Source organism: Prionailurus viverrinus, unplaced genomic scaffold (assembly GCF_022837055.1).
Source record: "Prionailurus viverrinus isolate Anna unplaced genomic scaffold, UM_Priviv_1.0 scaffold_39, whole genome shotgun sequence".
NCBI lineage: Eukaryota > Metazoa > Chordata > Mammalia > Carnivora > Felidae > Prionailurus > Prionailurus viverrinus.
The window spans coordinates 2,409,739-2,429,630 of NW_025927607.1; the positions used below are offsets into that span (position 1 = coordinate 2,409,739).

General features: G+C 56.0%; 1 protein-coding gene across 6 annotated transcripts in view; it reads left to right on the plus strand.

Moving 5' to 3' along the window:
* Positions 1-274: 274 nt before the first annotated feature.
* TRAF3IP1 (TRAF3 interacting protein 1) overlaps positions 275-19,892 on the plus strand; it is a 61,774-nt gene continuing 42,156 nt past the window's right edge. For 2 of the 6 annotated variants that reach the window (XM_047846543.1, XM_047846544.1), the window contains exons 1-11: positions 275-455; positions 3,211-3,279; positions 3,653-3,814; positions 5,552-5,695; positions 5,798-6,211; positions 8,593-8,664; positions 9,565-9,640; positions 11,973-12,074; positions 13,775-13,870; positions 17,072-17,173; positions 19,359-19,379. In XM_047846543.1, the coding sequence (XP_047702499.1) occupies positions 333-455; positions 3,211-3,279; positions 3,653-3,814; positions 5,552-5,695; positions 5,798-6,211; positions 8,593-8,664; positions 9,565-9,640; positions 11,973-12,074; positions 13,775-13,870; positions 17,072-17,173; positions 19,359-19,379 (1,381 nt within the window). In that variant the 5' untranslated portion in view covers positions 275-332. The remainder of the gene's footprint in view (positions 456-3,210; positions 3,280-3,652; positions 3,815-5,551; positions 5,696-5,797; positions 6,212-8,592; positions 8,665-9,564; positions 9,641-11,972; positions 12,075-13,774; positions 13,871-17,071; positions 17,174-19,358; positions 19,380-19,892) is intronic. The other 4 variants (XM_047846548.1, XM_047846549.1, XM_047846546.1 and 1 more) reach the window with 3 other exon arrangements.

The following is a 19,892-nucleotide window of genomic DNA, read 5'->3' on the forward strand; positions in this document are numbered from 1 at the left end:
GACACCTGCTAGAACACCAAGGGCGTGGCTTCGTCCAAGTCGCGAAGCGCGGGCGCCGACTTCTGGGGCAGACTTCTCCCAGCAGGCGCTGCGGGCGGGGCGGGGCGCCGCGGCGCGTCCGTTGCTAAGGCCGCGCCGCCCTGGCGACGGGCTCCTGCGGCTCCGCGCACGCGCCGTAGCCGACTCCGGTGCACTGTGGGATGGGAGCCCGGGCGCTGCGTCCAGGCCGGAGCGGACGGCGGCGGCGGCGGGGCCGGCGGCGGCCCGGGAGCGCGGCTTAGGCTCGGCGGGTTGGCGGGGGCGGCGGGGGCGCGGGCTCGGGCGGCGCCGCCATGAACGCGGCCGTGGTGAAGCGGACGCAGGAGGCCCTGGGGAAGGTGATCCGGAGGCCGCCGCTGACGGAGAAGCTGCTGAACAAGCCCCCGTTCCGCTACCTGCACGACATCATCACGGAGGTGCGGGCGGGGCCGGGGGCCGAGGGTCGGGGCCCTGGTGCGGGTCGGGACGCAGGTGGGGGTCAGGACCCAGGTGAGGGCCGGAGTCAGGGTCCCAGGTGGGGGCTGGGGCCCTGGTGCGGGTCGGGACCCGGGTGGGCGCCGGCGCTAGGAGTCAGGCCCCAGGTGCAGCCGGAGTTGGGGTGCCAGGTGCGGGCTGGGGCCCAGGTGCGGACGAGCCAGGGTCGGGACCCGGGTCAGGGTCAGTGCCGGGAGTCAGGGTCCCAGGTGCGGGGCCCGGGGGTGGGGGTGGGGGTGGTCAGGGCCCAGGTGCGGACGGGCCGGGGCGGAGCCGGTTATCGGGACCCAGGTAGGGGTCGAGGCCACAGTCAGGGTTGGCGTTAGAGTCGGCCTCGCCTAGCCGAGCACAGCCGCTGCCCGGGCCCGCTGGGCCCAATCCCGCGGTGCCTGTGCACCGAGTTCCTTGCCTTCACCCCTGCTCTGCCCTCTCATCCACCCCCACTGGGCTGCCTCCCTCCGCCCCTCAGGGAGCCTTATTTCTTTCCTATGTATCTGTTAGAGCTCATCTTCCATTTAGCTTGGCAGGGCCGTTTTTGTGACCCCCCCCCCCCCCCTTCAGTGCCTGGCTGGTGAAAGGTGACCAGACATTGTGGGATATTGAAGTTATTCTTTTCTATCCTCATGTTTCCCGAGCATTCTCCACACTACTCTGCACCGTGGTCCCCATGTTTTGGATGTTCGATAAATACCTGGGGGTGAATTTGTTGAAGGTGGTTGTAGTGGGACCCCAAAGGGAAAACTCTAGAAGAGCAGGTTGATATTTGCTGCTGAAGGGCACAGCCTGGCCTCCATGGAGATTGTCTGTAACTTTTCCCCAGTGGATGGTGAATTACCGAACGGTGGAGACCGTGTGTGTTTGTTGCCATATCCTGGGTGAACTGAACTGAGTAAGGTACACAGAAGGTGCACAGCCAGCCTTTGTTGTTGAACGGGGCTGTCAGGGCTCCTGGTAACTCAGGCCGAGGCGCGTTCCGTGGTGCAGCTAAGAAGGGTATTGAACCCAGCAACTTGGGCGTGGCCTCTGGGAGTTAGGAATCAGGTTGAACTTGCAGGCTTCTGAGGGCTCCCCGAATTGGTGCTCGTCTTCACTTCTCTTTCCGACCGGTGGGTGCCTTCCTCTCCACAAACTGCTTTACTTATCCGCTCTCTCAACTTAGTTTATAATGTGCACCTCTGTGTTAAACACCCTAACTGTGCTTGAAACTCTGGAATCCCAGCCACATCCCAAGGCTGCCTTGCCTAGCCTCTACCTCCTTCCACCTGTCCCGGCCAGTGTTTGGGAGGGGACAGGGCCGTGTGGAGAGCCTGGTGGGAGCTGGGCTGTGTGCTGTGTTATCCTGCGAAGTAGGCAGGTAGTGACCTCTAAGCCAGGAGGTGAGGCTGCCTGACCGCAGTGCTTGCCACCATGGCCCGACATGACACCTTTATCTTCTGTGTTAGTCCTCTCTGGCCACTGAAGTGGGGAGGCAGGGGGCATATGCCTCATCCTGTGGGTCTTGGTGTGGTGCTGGGCTCCTGGAAGGCCAGAGCACATTGAAGTGGAGGAGGAGGAGGGACATTCTAGCAGGAATTGACTCGATTGACCAGGCAGCCAGGCTGTGTGGAAGGAGTTACACGTTCTCCACTGGGAACCAACGGTCTGCTTTTCTTTCATGGGTTTTCTTTCCTAATCTAATGCTGAAATTAATTTCTCTGCCCTGTGTAAAGGCAAATTCATTAATTGGCACCTACTTGTTAAGGATATTAGGATGATTGACCTATTGGAAAGCATTTTCAGGTAGGGGGTGAAGAGTCTCCTCTGAAAATTCTTCACTGCCTCTGAGTATTGTGTTCAAATCACCGTTGGTATCTTAGCTACGGCTCAACTAACTCAGCCTCTTTCATAAATCAAAGCATTGATCTTGTGAGGTTAATGTTTTGTGTCCCTTAAAATTATTATTCACAATTTTACTGCCTGCAAACTAGGAAAACGTCCAAAGAGACAAAATGAAAAGGTTCCAGGAATATTAAGGATTCTCTCTCTCTTTCTCTCTCTTTTTATGTTTATTTTTGAGAGAGGGAGAGAGAGAGAGAGAGAGAAACAGAGTGTGAGTGGGGCAGGGGCAGAGAGAGGAGACACAGAATCGGAAGCAGGCTCCAGGCTCTGAGCTGTCAGCACAGAGCCCGATGCGGGGCTCGAACCCATGAACTGTGAGATCATGACCTGAGCCGAAGTCGGTCACTAAACTGACTGAACCACCCAGGCACCCCTGTACTGAACCCTTTTGCTCCCTTGAACGGGACCCTCTTGGCCCCGGGACCTTGCAGGGACCGTTCAGCCTGACACGTGTTTCCTAAACACCCCCGCCCCCCACTCTCGTTTCCTGGTAGCGGTGCCCTCAGTTTAGATCTGATTTCCTCTGGGAAGCTTTCCCTGACACCCTTGCCCCTCCTGCATTTGGGTTGGGGACCGATCTTGTGCTCCCTAGTGCCCCGCAAGTGTTTGTAACGTTCACCCGTCCCCACTTCCAGACTGGGTCCTGCCTGGTAAAAGGCCGTGGCATGCGGTAGATACTCAAAAGCTTGTTGAGCAAGTGAAGGAATTAAATCCTGGATGTGGACAGGCTCTGACGGCTCCTGACCGTGGGGCTCAGGGGGTGAGGCTGATGAAGGGGCTGTCCCGTGAGGTGCTGACCGTGGCCTCGATCTTTTGAAGGTGATCAGGGTGACTGGTTTCATGAAGGGCCTCTACACGGATGCCGAGATGAAGTCTGACAACGTTAAGGTAGGCTGGGGGCGTCACACCCTCACCTTAACAAATGGGTGTTTTGTCAGCGGCGTGCCGGGTGTGTGTCGGCTCGAGGGGTCGGTCACTCTGTGGGCTGCGGTTCGCCCTTCCCGTTCCGTTTCCTTTTTTCCGCCAACTGCGCATCGTGCTGATTTTATCCGTTAACAAATGGAGTCAGTGTTTCAAGGTTTCTTCCGGCCTCTCCGCTAGAATTAAAAGCGTCAGCGAGTCATTTTGTTTCGTGACAGAGGGTTCGTATTTCCAGATTTGACATCTACCAACAGTAAGCGTGCCTGTTGAACATACCGAAGAGGGTGCAGAGTTCTTTGGAAGTACTTTTTTGTTTGTGTTTTGAATGGAAATCTTTCAGGATAAAGATGCAAAAATTAGCTTCCTTCAGAAGGCCATAGACGTGGTGGTGATGGTTTCAGGAGAGCCGCTGTCGGCGAAACCAGTGCGGATCGTGGCCGGGCACGAGCCTGAGAGAACTAACGAGCTGCTGCAGAGAATTGGAAAGTGCTGCCTCAGCAAGGTAATGCTGGCGAACTGCAAAGTGCTGTCTCAGCAAGGTAGTGCAGGGGTGCAGAGCTGGCAGGACCAGAAAGCAAGATGGGGACGGCAGGGTCGGAAGCGTGGGGAGAGGGTCTGGTGGCGTCTGTCAAAGGCTATGCTTCGCAGCCTCCGAGTCGCAGGAGAAGCGATTTAAAACTGTACCGTGAGACAAGTAAGGGGATGCCACGCACACCTTCTCCAGGCTTCACTGTGAACCAGGGGACCTCACAGGCGCTTGCTCTCGGGGCGGGTGGCCGGAGGCTGCGTGCCCGTGCACCCAGCCCTGCCTGCCTTCTCCTTTTGGGCCTCCTTCCAGCGCAGGGGCGGGGGCGGGGGCAGGGGGTGGGCAGGGCGGAGGACCTGCTTTTCTTCTTCTCTGGGGCTCATGGGATGTTCCTGTCCTCTGCCTACCTTTCTAGCCTCTGTTTTCTGCTTCTCTCCATCCCTCCCTTCCCTCCCCCTGCCCCGCACTGTCCCTCCGCACCTCCTCTCCTCCTGGCTGTTGGCTGCAGAGCTGTGCTGCCTTCAGAGACACCTTGTGTCACTTGTGCAGGGGCCGCTTGGTTACTTCCTGGGATCCTCGCTGTGGGTTTGAAGCTGGGGTCCCTGCTTAGACCCAGCCCGGGTCATTCTTGCCAAGGACGTTAAGGACATCTCAGCTTGGTGATGGCAGCAGGTGTCTCTAAGGCCTGGGGAGAGGGCATAGCTGATACAGCCCTTCGTGGACCCTGTGGATCGTGGGCGGGGCTAACCTTCCATGTTGCCAAAGTGGGAAAGGGTGGCCTTCAGCCCACACAGCGGTGGTGGGGGTGGGGGTGGGGAGCAGGGCCCCGAGGAGGCCTCCAGAGAGTCTCGCCCTGGTCTGCATCCAACTCTCAGGCTTGGAAACGAGGAGCTCATTCCGTCAGGGCCCCGGCTCTGTCCCCAGTCCCCACCCCTGCATCCTTCATGTTCCTTCTCTTTCAAAACACATTTGACTCCTGCCTTCCCTGCTGAACCCATTGCCAGCTTCCTGTTGCGTCTGGGCACAGCCTCTCCATGGCCCGGCTCACAAGGCTTCTGGAGATCGGGTCTACTTCCTGTCCCCCGGCTCCCTCTCAGCTCTCACGCCCGTGCCTGAACCCTGAGGTCCCCTGCATGGTCATGCTTCCTGTTTCTTTGTCTGGCAGCAGGTGTGGGATCGGCTGTCCCAGAGCCCTGGCCTCTCCTCCCTCCCAGGCGTGTAATTGTTGCATTTGGTCTCTCCCCCAGTACACACAAGCGTCCTTGACCTGTGGTCTAGCGCCTGGCGTGTGACAGTCGCTCAGGGCATCCTTGTGGAATGAACAGGCGGGATTCCTGAGCGGAGGTGTTCGAAGCCTCTGCGCGGTGGCAGGGACGCTGCAGGAGGGTTTTTGTGTTTCATAGAGCTCGAGTTAGATCATTCCGTGAGGCCCTTTCCATGCGGGGCCCCGTTGATCCTGGGCGGAGTTCAGGCACTTGTGGAACTGTGTGGGTTGCCTTTGTTGTCCGTGCTGACGCGCCGGAGGCGACCGTTACCAGGAGAGGCCGTGCTTTGTGCTAACAGTATTTCCTTCTAGTATTTTCTCCCGGGACCTTCCTGGGGAGACGCAGGACGCGTTTAACGAGCTGTCCCTGAATGCCGACACTCGCATTTGTCACTTGTGCTGATGTCACTTTCACCTTGCCTTTCGTTTCCTCCCGCTCTGATGACAAGCTCTCCAGTGACGATGCGGTGAAGCGAGTGTTGGCTGGAGAGAGGGGGGACGCGAAGGCAAGGACCCCCCTGACGTCCAAGTCTCAGGGACTGGACAACAGGAACGCGCGAGAGGAAGGGCCCGGAGTTCGTGAAGATAAAGAGGTGAATTGCAAGTTGTGCATATCCGGCAGGGAGATAATGAGTCTTTTTGTAGCCCAGGTAAAGGTGTTTATAAGTGATGCTGTTATTTGACCTTTTCTTCAGGATAAAAGATATTCTGAGATAAATGAGGAAGGTGCAAGGAGAGACCAGAAACAGAGGGAAGAAGTGAAAGAAGAAAGCAAAGCACGAGACAAGGACAAGGACAAGGACAAGACGACGGAGAACGACCGTGAGAGACACAAGGAGCCGGAGAGGGACAAGTACCGAGAAGGAGAGAGAGAGCGAGCCAGGAACCGGGCCAAGCAGGACAGGGACAGAGGCACCCGAGAGCGGGACAAGGACGTGGAGCGCACGAGAGAGCGACGGAGTGAGGCCGGGAAGGAGGAGAGACGGCAGGAGCGGGAGCGAGACAAGGGCCGGGACAGGGACCGCGACAGGCGGCGGGGCAAGGACGGGGACCACTCCAGGAACCCCGACAGGGAGAAGAGCAGAGAGCACGACAAACCGGAGAGGAAGGTAAAGTCCTGGTTGCGGCCCTCTGCCTTTAGTCGTCCGGGCACGCACGATTAGGAAACCGCTTCTCTCCAGCACCCCCTACGGCAGGCTCGGGTTCCCAGGGGAACCCCAGACGGACCCCAGGCGTTGCCAGGTGTTTTACGAGGTGGGCGTGCACGTGGGCGTTTCGGAAGACGGAGCTTCACGCCGTCGCTGTGCGCGCAGTTCCTACGTGTGCCTCGGCCGTGTGCAGGTTCTTACGCACCGCCTGGCTTGTGGGCACGGCTGACTTCTGGCAGGATTAGGGCCACGCTCTAAGCCCTGTGCGCATTAGTGGAGGAGCACGAGACCTCTGATTGCTGTAATTCTCGTTTGATTAAGTTTTCAGGTACATTTACGACAGGCCAGAAAATTTGTTTGGTTTCAGATGGTGTTTTCTAAACGTGCAGGAGACTTTTGGGCTCATAGAGGTGGGGAGGCCTCTGCCAGGACTGGCTTTGCAGGTGCCTGTTCTCACGGGGACACTTCGGCGTCCCAGAGGCGGAATGTGGAGATCTGCTGGTTTCCAGCTACTAGGAAGGAGGGGCCGAGGTCTGGAAAGGTTCAGGGTCTGCCCAGGTGAGGTGGTTGGGTAGTGAGGAGCAGGGCCAGTGCTGGCACTCGGGGTTGTGCCTCCCGGCCCTGTGGCATCTCTGGGATGTACTGTACTGGGCGATGATGGGCCCAGTGGGCATGACCCTGGGGGAGCCTCAGGGTCTCCCAGGAGCCCCCTGGAGTGATGGGCCCTATGGTATGTGTCCTGAAAACCAGGCTTCCCTTAGAGAAAGGCTTTAGAAATAACAAAGGCATTCTGCACATTTTGCCTCTTTTTAGAGGTCTAAGAAAAAGTATTTTTCACTGACCTCATTTTTCTGAGGCGCTAGCACGTTCTCTCGTTTTTTTTGTGCCCGAGTTGGGCAGCCCCCGGAACGGGATGACCTTCTCAGCTGTCCAGGTCTTATGAAGTTTCCCATACTGTACGTTCACTGAAACTGCTGATGCTGTGACCAGTGTTATAAATAGAAAGCTAATTCCAAAGACGAGTTTTTATAGGCGGGTCTGTGGGACACTGGAGCCTGGTGGGAGTGACGGCTTGACTTCGCGGGTGAGACCAGGGCGAGGGGCCTGTGCTGCTGCTGCCTTTTTTTTTTTTTTTTTAATTTTTATTTACTTATTTGTTTTTTAATTTTAAGTAGGCTCCTTGCCCAACGTGGGGCTTGAACTCACGACCCTAAGATCAAGAGTCGCCTGCTCTACCGACTGAGCCAGCCGGGCGCCCTGGGCCTGTGCTTCTGCTCAGAGCTGGTCCTCCAGGCCCCCAAAGCCGGCCGTCGGGGTGGTTTTGCGGGGCCAGCTGCTCCCGTGTAGATCTGGGGTTCCTCTGCAGGGTCTGCAGGGCAGTGCTCGCTGGTGGTGAGGACACCCCGTGTGGACACCTCCCAGGGAACCAGGCTCCGGGACTTTGGTACCGGCGGCTCTGGGGAGGCTCCCGTCCTCACCCTCCGTCAGCTCCCTTGACTCTCTTCCACTCGATTTCTGTCTGGAAGAGACGATGATTAGACTTTCTCAGTCCCCCTCAGGCTTTTTGTGAAGATGAGGCGGGTGGTTGGTGTGTCTAGAGTGTGGGGGTGTCGGGGGGGGGGAGGGCCAGGTGTCAGGGCTGGGGGTACGGTGACTCCTCACCCTCAGGGGACAGCGGGGCGGGCGAGGGGCTGCGCACAGAGCCTGGTGCCTTCCGCAGGGAGTTAGGAGGACACTCCCTCGTTGACTTGAACCGTTGTCCTTTGCTTTTCAGTCCTCGAGGAGGACGATCTCTGTGTAGTCTCTCCTGCTTTCTCCTCCTCGCATCAAGATGCGTCTGTTAGAGACCTGACTGTAGGACTGAGTTGGTGTGTGCAGTTTGCACGTAATTTGCTCTGGGAGAACTTTCCCGATGTACAGCCTGAAGCCTTCGCTTACAAAGAAGCGTCCATTCGGACGTTGCCCCACTCTCGGAAGCACGGACTGTGGCTGTGTGTCCGTTTCTGTTCACTCCTTACCCCGTTTCCAGATTCCTGCATCTCGCTGAGGAGTTTGGCCTGGTGTGGGGACCCCGCATGTCTAGGAGATGCCGTTCCGTAGTTTCCCAAGAGGCACCGCCCTGACCCCATGGCCCTGCCCGGTCTGCCCCATGGAGAAAGGTCCCGGAAGGCCCTTTGGAAACATGGGTGGCGTCAGGCCTGGAGTGTGACCGATGCTCTTAAGGGAAAGTGATCTTGCTGCTGGTCAGCAAGAAACGTCTCGCATCTTGATGTGTTTGTAGATGTCACAGATTTGAATACCAACAGAATAAGATGAATTATTGTTGTTGTTTTTTTTAACAGTCCTCGAACTCCGGGGAGGTGTCTAAAAAGTTGTCAGATGGATCTGTGAAAGACTCCAAAGCTGAAACAGAGGTAAACTTTAAAAAATAATTTCAAGAGACGTAAACGGGTAGCTGTGTTGATGTGGTGACCGCAGCACTGTGGCCTCTTCCAGCCCACGGAGACCCGGGCGCGGGACATGGCCCAGGCTCATGCAGGAGTCCAGATGTCCATGGTGGGCTGTGGGGCTTATTCGTTTATTTGACAAGTATGATGTATGGGGTACAAAGGGATGGGGGCGTCATCCGGGAGAGGGTCCAGTCTCCAGGCAGACAGGGAAAGCAGGGGCACTGGAGGGACCCCTCCAAGCTGTGCCCAGCCTATATGTGGGACCCTGCGGTGCGTATCCTATGGCTGGGGGACAGCCGAGGCTGGGCCATGTCATCTCTGCGCCTCTGGGCCCCAGAGGTTAGACTCATCCCGACTTTCACAGTCCAGTTTGCATTTCAGAAAGTGTATCCAGGCAGCTTCAGGGAAGATGGATGAGGTGTGGAGTGGAGGCTGGGGGCCAGTTAGGAGTCATCCTGGCAGGTGCAGCAAAACCACAGCGGCTGCTTTGTGCTGTCTTTAAACGTGAATGCTCGCACTGTGGATTGTTACGGACGGACGCGTGTGAGTGAATAGCGTATAGCCACCGAGAGTGAGTCCTCGGGAGCACAGCTGCTAAGATAGTGTTTCTCAGTGTGGCTGGTGGACTGCTGGCCTTTTTAGGCCTTTGCAGAAGATTGGTTTCTGACTGTAGAGTGAAGGGGCCTCCGTGTGTTCGGTTCAGCCGCGGGTCTGGAGCAGCCCCGTTCCGCTCTCGAGCGTCTGGATGGTGGTGTTCTCTTTGCTCTTTGTTCTTCGTTAAGCAGAGCTTGAGTAGGAAGTCTGCTCAACGTGTTGCTGTGACATACGCACTGATTCATTCCTTCTCCTTCTCTTTTCTTTAAGACTGAGGTTTCCACTAGAGCGTCTGGGTCCGTGACAGCAAAGATGTCAAAACGGCGATCCAAAAATTCAATGGAAGGTACTGCAAATTTATCATTATAAGTAACTGAAAATATGGAAATCGGTCACCGTGTCTGGTAGAAAAAAGTCCTGTAGCTAGAAGGCAGATGTACCATTGGGAGAATGAACAAAGGCTATGTGAAAGGGGTGAAGATATGTCTGTCTCTTTCTCCCTCTCTCCCTCTCTCCCTTCCTCTTTTCCTTCCTCTCCCTCTTTCTCTCATGCATGTGTGTGTGTGAGCCCATGACACCACGGGCAGGGGAGCGCCTCTTTGCTGGAGATCTGTTGCAATCTGGGAGATGTGCTCAAATTTTAATCTTCCAGAAATGGTTGCCGGTCGCCCGTGTTTCCTTGACTCTGGTCGTGTGAATCGGTAGGCTCAATTTAATCCTGATGCAGAGTGGCCGACGAAAGCACCCTGCTCTTAGGTGATGTTTACCATTTAAAGATCAGAAATGGTCCCCAGGAATCATGCCAAAAGCTAGGAGCTGGAGCTCAAGTGGGCAGGCCCGGCCGGGGCTTAGCCCATGGGCAGTACCTGGTTCTGACGGACCAGTAGGTGGGAGCAAGGGTCAGGCCGGTGCCGGCGAGCGCCCCTGCAGGCTTTCCAGGGAAGTGTCACGTTACTTTGAGCAGCGGTCGTGTCCGAGAAGGCACCCTTTTCCTACGTCGTAGAGGTCCAGGTAGCGTGGACCTAGCTGGACGTGAGAAGTGGCACGGAGATGAGGCAGAGTCCTCTCCTCATAATGGTATGCGGTGCCCTTGAGCGTCTCTGTGCCGGCACCGGGCCTCTTGTGGGCGATCTCTGTGGGCGAGGCTCCCGGGAGGGGCCCCTGGTGCCCGGGGCAGGCAGGCGTTCGGGTGTCAGCCGAGGTGCACACCAGTTCCCCGCGCCCGATGCCTTTTCCGGTGTCTTTGAGGCTTGCCGACTTGGGGACGTGAAAAATGAACGGTGCTGGCTCTTTTTAATTGCTAGTGAAATTGTGCATTTTTAACGTGTGTTAATCATGTGTATTGACCTCTCGGGCCTGTCCTCTCCTTTGTGGGCTCGTCACCGCCGCGATGGAGTTTCTGTGTTGTCCTTAATTTGTGCAAGCTCGCTGTCTGTGAAGCATGTCTGCTGATTTTTAGATACGTGTTTGTTCTCCCCCCCCCCCCCCCCAGTTCATCTCTACTCGCTGTGTTTCGTTCCTCACTTGCCTGAGTGCTTGATTTTTCTGCACTGGAAGCGGCCAGTCGTTTTTTTTTTGTTTTTTTTGTTTTTTTTTTTTTGGTAGTTTGTCTAGAGATTCGAGAGACGAGGATTTGTGCTTTATCCTGCATTTTTATATTTAATCTTTTTAGTGACGCTGTAAAGTGAGGCTCTCAGTTTATTTTTCTGGAACACCAGGTGTTCCAGAATTGTTGATATTAAGCCATTTTGTGCGCTTCTTCTTCCAGGTTATTTTACAACATTGCATCAAAGAGTCTCACGTCCCTCGAACGGAACTAATTGGTTTGTCAGGATTAGGTTGCCTGTGCCCTCACTGGGGAAGACTGGACACCTGTGGTTTCGAGTCAGGACGCGTGTCTCCGCCTCCCCCAAGAGGACGCGTGTGCCCGTGCTGGGCGGTGTCGGCGGTCAGGATCGCGCTCGTTTGTGGTCACTTTGTTCAGCGATGGTGTCTTCTCTCCCCCCCGTTACTAGCGATGAGTGTCAGAACGTGTGCGTGTCGCTGACTGTTGTCACTGCACCCCAAACCTGGCCTGTGTTCACCTCAGCCCATAGTTCTGTTGGTTTCGGGTTGTTTCAAGCTGACGGTCGTTACTGTCTGCTTTTCTAATAGCTCAGGGCGTGTGCATCTGAGTTGACTGGGGAGCTTGTGCCTTAGGGCTCCTTTCCTGTGGTCTCACTGAGATCCGATCACCAGAGATTCCAGGCTTTGTGATGATGAGCTTTACCGAGGTGCCAGCAAGCTGGCGGGCTCTCCCCTGCCTGCCAGTCAGGCGCGGACCTCAGCGCCCAGCCTCCCCCACCAGAGCTGCTGTGCTCAAATGGGTACGGCACAGGGCACTTGGGCAGATGTCCAGCATCCGCAAGGTGCATGAGGCACGGGACATCTATGTTCTACTCAAGGAGATGAGCCTACATTTACTGGAGTGTGGGGTCCCAGGTTTGTTAGACACACAGACTCTTAAAGCTCTTCTAGAATCCCCACAGAACCCAAAAAACATTCTTCATAACAACACGATGATTTTTGCCTATGATTAAGTAGTGTCTTATAGCAGAAAAATATACTACGAGTGACTGTACAATGAAGCATTACAAGTTAAGTTTAACACATACTTTCATTGTGCAATTTCACATCAGGAAGAAGGGACTCTAGAACCAGTGAAAATAGCGCCTCCCCTGAAAAACAACATAACCCTTCCTACAGTAAAGCTAAGAAGGAACATACCGTGAAACAGCTCGGTAAGACTAAGCAAGCCCTCGTGGGGGCTGTGAATGTTGGAGAGTGACACCGTTGCTTCTCTTTGACCAGGGGACAGGTGCAGCTCTGCGGGTGGAGCCCTGCTTGAGCCGGGCCGGGGCTGTGGGGGGGTGGCTCTGGCCAGGGTGGTGCAGGCTCGGGGCGTGAAGCCCTGCCCGCCAGAGCTGCCCCAACCGTGAGTGGGTCTCCTACCATAAGTCAGCGACGGGCTGAAATTGTCCATTTGAGTGTTCTGCAGATATTTCTGGAGTACCTGCCCCCCCCGGGGAGTGTAACGTAGAGGGACAAGGCAGATAATAAAGAGAACGAGGGTGCTGCCTTCACGTTAATGACGAGACTTTTGATGGAAACTGTAGCCGGGAGGGGTGGGTGCGGTAGGGGCGGGGTGCGTAGGCAGCGAGGCTCCGAGGACGGGCCATCTGGACAGAGAGTTGACAAGGTGACGGGGGACGTGCGGACGTCCGGGAACAGGCAGAGGCCCTGGGCGGGGGGACAGCCTCGCCTGTGTCAGTGATGGGAGGCCCAGCAGCGAGGCGGGCAGGGAGGGGAAGGGGGGAGTGGCCCCTGAGGAGGGAGGCCCGAGGTGTGGGCCACGTTGGTCAAGTGTTTGTAGCGAGTGTGAGCAGAAGCCCTGGGAGGACATGAGGCCGGACAGAGGCCTGATCAGACTCGGGTTTTAGAAGCATCTCCTTTTGAAACTAGAGAGGTGCGGGCGCCTGGGTGGCGCAGTCGGTTGAGCGTCCGACTTCAGCCAGGTCACGATCTCGCGGTCCGTGAGTTCGAGCCCCGCGTCCGGCTCTGGGCTGACGGCTCGGAGCCCGGAGCCTGTTTCCGATTCTGTGTCTCCCTCTCTCTCTGCCCCTTCCCCGTTCATGCTCTGTCTCTCTCTGTCCCAAAAATAAATAAACGTTGAAAAAAAAATTAAAAAAAAAAAGAAACTAGAGAGGTGCAATTATGGAGGCCGGACGGCAGGTAGGTGTCCGGGTGAGACCTGATGGCAGGGACCCGAGTGTCACTGGTGAGAGCAGACTGGGTGTAGGACACATTTATAGAAGGATGACAGATGTGCGGGGTGACCGCGGGGCACTTGCTAGAAAGGAGAGGGCACAGAGGTAAGGTCAGTGGGGAGGGGGCTGGGCACCTGTATGGCCCATTCACTGAAGCGACGGGGCTTTGGGAGGAAACGGTTGGTGGGATGGGCGGCAGCACGAGGAATTCTGCTTCCTGCGCACGAGGTTCAAGTGCCTGCGAACAGCCCGGTGGTGTGTGGAGACAGCAGTCGGAGGCGTAGGCCCGGGGTTCAGGGAGGGGCAGGAGCCACTGAAGGTGACGTCGAAGGAGGTGGGGGTCTTCTGCACGGTGGTCTTTCCCTGACACAGAAACTCGTGTGAAATTCAAGTAGGGGGCCGTGGAGATGGAGAGGGTGGGCTCCGGAGCCTGCCAGGACCTGCGGGGCGGAGGCAGTACTGCTGGGGGTCCCACAGTCCGGAGAGAGGGTGTCCTGAGAGCCGGGGGCCGGAGGGGCGGCGGGAGGACCGGGGGAGGCGTGTGTCCTGTGACTCTGGAGGGGATGAGCGAGCATGAGCCTCGTGTAAAGCCCTGTCCGTCCCAGCGGGAGGACCTGCCCCACACGCAGAGTCCTCTGCAATGTTTTAATCTGTTGTTAACTATTTTGTGTCAGGAAGAAAGGAAGATAGTATCTCAGCCAAAATTTTAGGCTCCATAGTGTCTGGATTAAATAATGAACCAGATCAGGAAACTACCACCTCGGATATAGGTAAGAAAAATATATTCTTTAGTTTAAATTCTTTACCACTTTGACGTAAAGTATTTATCTCGGTGTAGTTATATTTTTTATTATTCTAATCATGATATACTGAAGATCAGAAATGCTGCCAAATATTGATACAATATCAATGACCTTGATATTCCACTTGCTTCAATTTGCTAAGTTATGATAAAGAATATTAACTCAGTTTTAGTTAACTTTTACGTGCCTTTTTACACGTAACTCGTTTTCGCATCTGGATCAAGATGCTTTCTTCCTCTTGCTGGTGGGATTTAGAAAAACGCTGTGGGCGGGTGGATAGAGAAGTTATTCAGCTTTCCGGTCCTGCTCCGCTGTGTTGTATTAAGGGAACGCCCCCGATAAAGGTTTCAGGGTGCTTGCCGCGGCGCAAGGGGACGTTGTCGCCCACGGCTTGCGCTCTTACCCTGAGGCGGCAGTGGGACAGGTGCGTCGCGTCCCCGCCCTGCTGCTGTGGGGCCATTAGGTGCATGAATTCGGGGTTTCAGATGGGGTGATCCTTGATGAGTGTCAGTATTTGTGACGTTAAATTCTTCAGAAATATTAAGAAGCTTGAGTGACATTTAAGAGAAAATATAGCGTGTCTTTTTTTAATGTTTTTTTTTTAATTTATTTTTGAGAGAGAGAGAGCGTGAGCACGAGTGGGGGTGGGGCAGAGGGGGTTCTCACCGACGAACTTGACGGCGGGGGGCGTGCTGCCGTTCGGCCACATCCTCTCAAAGTATACGGATCTCCTTTCTGCGGAGGCTCAGCTGCGGGCAGCTCCGAGGAGGGGAGCCCCGGGCAGCCCCCGTAGCACAGGAGAGGGGTGGGTGGTGCCGGTCGTGTGAGCGGAGACCGCCACCTGGGGCAGCCGGCCGGGCGGTGACCGTCTGCCCGTGTCCCAGACCAGAGGGAAGACCCCATTCCTGCCGTTGCCACCTCTTGGCCTCGAGCAAGCTTCCTGGGTGCGTGGTCCGAGCCGCAGGCCCCTCTGCGCTCAGTGGGTGCAGAAGCACCTGCCTTGAGGCTAAATGAGCTCCGCCCAGAAAGTGGCCAGCTTGTCGCACGTGGGCCACACGGCACCTGCTTTGCAGATGCCCCGTTAGTTACTGTGGGTCTCGTGCTGAGATGGTCTGATGGGATGGAAGTACACCCGAGTGGCTGTTTAGACCTGTGCCCTCACTTGGTGGGTGTTCTCTCCGGAACCCTGTGGCACACGGTTCTCAGTTGAGAGCTTTGCAGAGATTGGAACGGAGCCCGGTGCCCCCTGGCGGCCACGAGTGGAGCCCTGCACCCGGTCCCTGGGCGGTCCCCTCCCTCCGCCCCCTGCCCCTACGTCCCGCCCCTGCAGGTCACCAGCATGCCTGTCACAGGGGTCATCTCGTGCTGTCGGGACTCCGTTTTCTCAGCTGCCTCATCTTGGCTGATTTTCCAGCTGGGCGTGATTTCCAGATCCAGTGCTGGGTCTGCTCACTGAGCCTTTCCTCCCGGGTCCCCTCACCCTGAGCTGGTGCTGCTAAGCCATGCTGGCCCCTGTTGTGCCTGCTCCCCGGGCCCTGGCCTGACTTTGGCTGCAGCGGCCCGCCCGCGGGACCGGGGCGTCACGGGAGCGTTCCTGCGTTTTGCTGTGTCCTCCCTCTTGCTCTCCCACGCGCCCCGAACCACCCCACAGGAAAGCTGTCCGCTTCTTCCCTGCTCCGTATCGGAGCACCAGCTGCGTGATGGGCCTGTTCTCTCTGCCGCTGTTTGACGGGACATGGGGACATCCTTACAGCTGCGTTGTGCTCGGGTGCTCTCACCCATGTCCTGTTGCTTTGTTGTGTACAACTTTTTATTATAAAAATGCAGAGTTGGGGCGTCTGGGTAGCTCAGGGTCAAGTGTCTGACTTCGGCTCAGGTCACGATCTCACAGTCCGTGGGTTCGAGCCCCGCGTCGGGCTCTGTGCTGACGGCTCGGAGCCTGGAGCCTGCTTTGGATTCTGTCTCCTCCTCTCTCTGCTCCTCCCCTGCTTGCACTCTGTCTCTCTTTCTCTCTCTCAAAAATAAACATTAAAAAGAAAGAAAGAAAGAATGCCACAAGACCTTGGAAGCGGTGAAACGGTGCAAAGTGTCATTGGTCCCCTTGAGATATAGGCAGAGGCGATGCATTTGGAAATCACTTACCGTATGGTGGGTTTTGTATGGCGTAGGAAAGTTTTGGCACTTTCAAATAAAGCGTAACAACCTATAGTTCTTGTGTTTTCTTTTAAAATTGATAATCTGCAGTTGCCAAGCTGATGTTTAAGTTTAGATTTATTTTTGAGGTTAGTATATCATATTCTTTGGTTGTCTTATAGATCATAAATAATTAACTATTGGAATCAGGCTGTTTAAAGCATTTTTATAGATCCAACAAAATTTCCTTAGAAAATTGCGTGTCTTCTATTGTATGTAGTTCTGTTACATAAAATCAGGTCTTTGATAGTTAATGATAGTTTGATTCTGATATAAACTGTTTATTTGAATACTTTAAAGAAATTGTAAGGTTGTGTTTCAGGAAAGGGAACAATTTTTCTAATTTTATTTTTGTCTCCTGATTTCATTTTAGAGAGTGAGGTCCTGTGGTGATGGGTTAGCTTTCTACCCTGGGTCCTGCCACAGTTTAAAATCTGTTCCTCTAGCACCTCCCGCCCCTTATTTTTAGTATAAAAAATGTTTTATTAGGTGTTTGATATTTTTTCTATTTTCATAGACATTGGCACATTAGTCAGCCATCAGTACACAAGTTATTTGGGAACTTTCGATCTCTAGGACTGTGCACTGTGCTGGAAGGATTTTTCTCTTTGCCCTGCTTTCCTGACACGGCCACCTATTTGCGGCTTCTCAGTTGGGCCTGGCCGCAGTGGGGAGGCGGGTGGAGAAGGTTCTGGAAATGGCGGTGGAGGGGCTAGTTGGCTTCGGCCGTGGGGACTCCACGCCTCCCCGCCTGGGCTGAGTGGGCCTGGGGTCTGCTCACAGTCCGGGCACCCCTTCCCTCTCCTGATCCCACAGCCACGCTGAGAGGAACGTTCTGGGTGTGAGTTCTCCAAAGCTGCCTTCGGTGGGTGTTCTGGGAGCTTGTGGGGTGGGAGAGCGGGGTAAGTACTGGAGCCGGAGGGGACCCGCCCGTGTGTGCGTCTTCGTGACCCATTTTAAACTGTTTTATGTCAGGCACAAAAGAAGCTAATACTAACTCAGCTAGCGTTTCAGACGATAATTCAGCTAGTCTGAGGCGTGAGCACGTCGAGCCAGGACCAGCAGTGAAGCGGAAAGGTAAGCGGGACACCCGTCTCCTCACTCCTTTCTCGGTGAGGGAGAGGGGTCCCCCCAGATGTAACCCTGGGGGGCTCCTCTCTCCCCAGAGGGCGGCGGCCAGGTCCCCTTGGCTTTCTGACCCACACGGAGTCCAGTCCCTGGTTCTTCGTCGGGACTGGATGTGGTGGGTGGCCCACTGTCGCCTTTTCACATCAGCTGGGCTAGGGCAGGCTGGTCACTGCGTGGTGACCCCAGTGTCCTTTCTGGGGTGGCGGGCGGAGCCCAGGCGGAGTCGGGAACAACCCGAACCGAGCTTCAGAGTCACTGCTGGAGTCCCGTCGGCCCAGCCGCACACCTCCCACGTTTCGCGTTCAGAGAGGACTTTTAAACAGCTCGGGACACTGCCCTGACCCGACGTTTCTGTCATGTCCTCGGGGTGTCCTAAGTCGCACCTTGGTGAGATTCTGCTCTGGGCCTGGTTTTTCTCTGCATCGAGAAAACGTTGTGGTGAAAGATGCGTCCGGCGTTTGTCGGGCACGTGTCGGGCTCGGAGGGGACGTCCCGCAGCCAGCGTCCGCGGGCCGGGTGACACTCGTCGGCTCGTGCACGCCGCAGGCCGGGTGCGTGGCAGGCCCGAGGCGGTGGGCGCGGGGACCCGGCCTGGGGGGGCGCCGTGTGGTGAGGGGTGCTGGCCGGGAGCGTGGGGGCCACGGGGCCGCATGGGGCCGGGTGCGTGCTGGCTGAGCGGCTGAATCGCACGTGGGTCGCGTCAGTTTGGTCCAGGCGGGGGCGGCCTGGGCCGTGTGGGCGGTGGGGGGACAGGCAGGTTCCGGGGTGCTCCGGGCAGGGTCTGCCCAGGGAGGAGGTGTGCGTGGGCGGGGAAAGAGGCAGAGCTGGTGAAGGGTCCGGACGAGACCTGCGCCCCTGAGGCTGGAGCCCTCGCCCAAGGGCGGGGGACCCCGCCTGCGAAGGGGTGAGGCCGCTGTGAGCTCACCATCCGGGTGTCGGCCTTGAGCTCCAGCAGCCGCGGTGTGTCCCCAACCCGATGGCGTGAGTTTCGACGAGAGCTTAGGAGTCTGGGGTCCAGGGCCAGGCAGCACGGTGTCGAGGAGAGGGTCTGCTGCTACCTGCTCTGGCCCCAGGGCAGGCCCGTCCCGGGGGTGAGCCCAAGCCCCCCGTTGCCATCACCCCGTCCTTCCGGTGGCGCTGTCTGGAAGCGCCATTTCCGGGTGCTTCCTAACCACCAACCCACAGTTACACTGGGCCTGGCCCCTGCCCTGTCACTCTGTGCAGCGTGACCTCCGGGAGGCTCCTGTGTTCCCTACGTATGGGCCCTGTAGGGCCTCCCGGTTCCTGTCGCCCTGGAGGCGTGGCCTCTCCTGTCCCGAGAGCCACCTTCTTTGGGGCACCATTCACGTGGCTCTATGACCGGTGACCAGAACGTTCTCAAGTGCGCCTCAGCGGGCAGGCTAAGGTGTCCGAGGAGCACTCTTCCCCCTGTGGGTGCGTGTGTGCCCTCGGGGCGACCCCGGGTCCCTGGCGCTGACTCGGACCCGTGCAGCTTCCGTGCTTCTGCAAACGTGGTCGTGTCACACAGAGATTGTCCTCCTGTGACTTGGGGTCCACCCCACCCCTGCCGGGCCTTCACTCGTGTGCTTGTGGCCACGTAGGTCACCTCTGTCCCCAAAAAGCAGCCCTTGAAGAAGGATCCTGGGTGAAAAGAGCAAAGGTAGCCCATAGGGAGCTAGGCCGTGGCAGAGCCCTGCTGGTCAGCTCTGTGGGGAGGGCCCCGTCGCTCTTGTCCAGTCGTCAGAGTGCCCGGAGCCTTGTTTGCCAGGTCACCCCTCTCGTCCCTCGTGTCCCCGTCGGTCTGCTGGCGGCTCCCTGGTCGTGTCAGCTGTTGCCGTGTATCTTTCATCTGTGTGTGTGATCCTCTCTCTTCATATCCCTTTCGTCTTTTCATTAATGGCATTTTATGGGTCATAGTTTCCTTTCTTCTTTGTCTTTCCCTCTTTGAAAACGAAGGGATCGCGGTGGGACACTGGAAAAGGCTCCGAGGAAAGGGCCGTGTTTTCCCGACAGGCGTTTGTGTTACTTAGTTTGTGTTTTTCCCTAGTCCTGCTCGTTTCGTATTCCGAGCGTCACTAAAACAAAAGTTGGTTTTCTGATGTGCCTTTTTTTTTTTTTTTTTTTTTTTTTTTAGGTGACTCCCCTAGTGATACAGGTAAGGAATGGCCTGCACTAAGTGTGTTTGCTATAAATTGTGTGTGTGTGTGTGTCAGTATGAACGTGGACTCTCAGATTTGTTAAGGAACCATACGTGTACCACTTTAAGATTTAATCTACACATCTTATGTTCCAGCAGAATGCATCTCAGGACTCTTTCCAGAGTAAAAAGTACATTTCTAAATTCAAATTTTGATTCATTCTATTCTCTAGAATACAAAGGCTTTTTACTTTATTTTTTTTTATTTTTTATTTAAAAAAAGTTTTTTTTTTCAACGTTTATTTATTTTTTGGGGGACAGAGAGAGACAGAGCATGAACGGGGGAGGGGCAGAGAGAGAGGGAGACACAGAATCGGAAGCAGGCTCCAGGCTCTGAGCCATCAGCCCAGAGCCTGACGCGGGGCTCGAACTCCCGGACCGCGAGATTGTGACCTGGCTGAAGTCAGACGCTTAACCGACTGCGCCACCCAGGCGCCCCAAAGGCTTTTTACTTTAAATAGTGGGATGAAT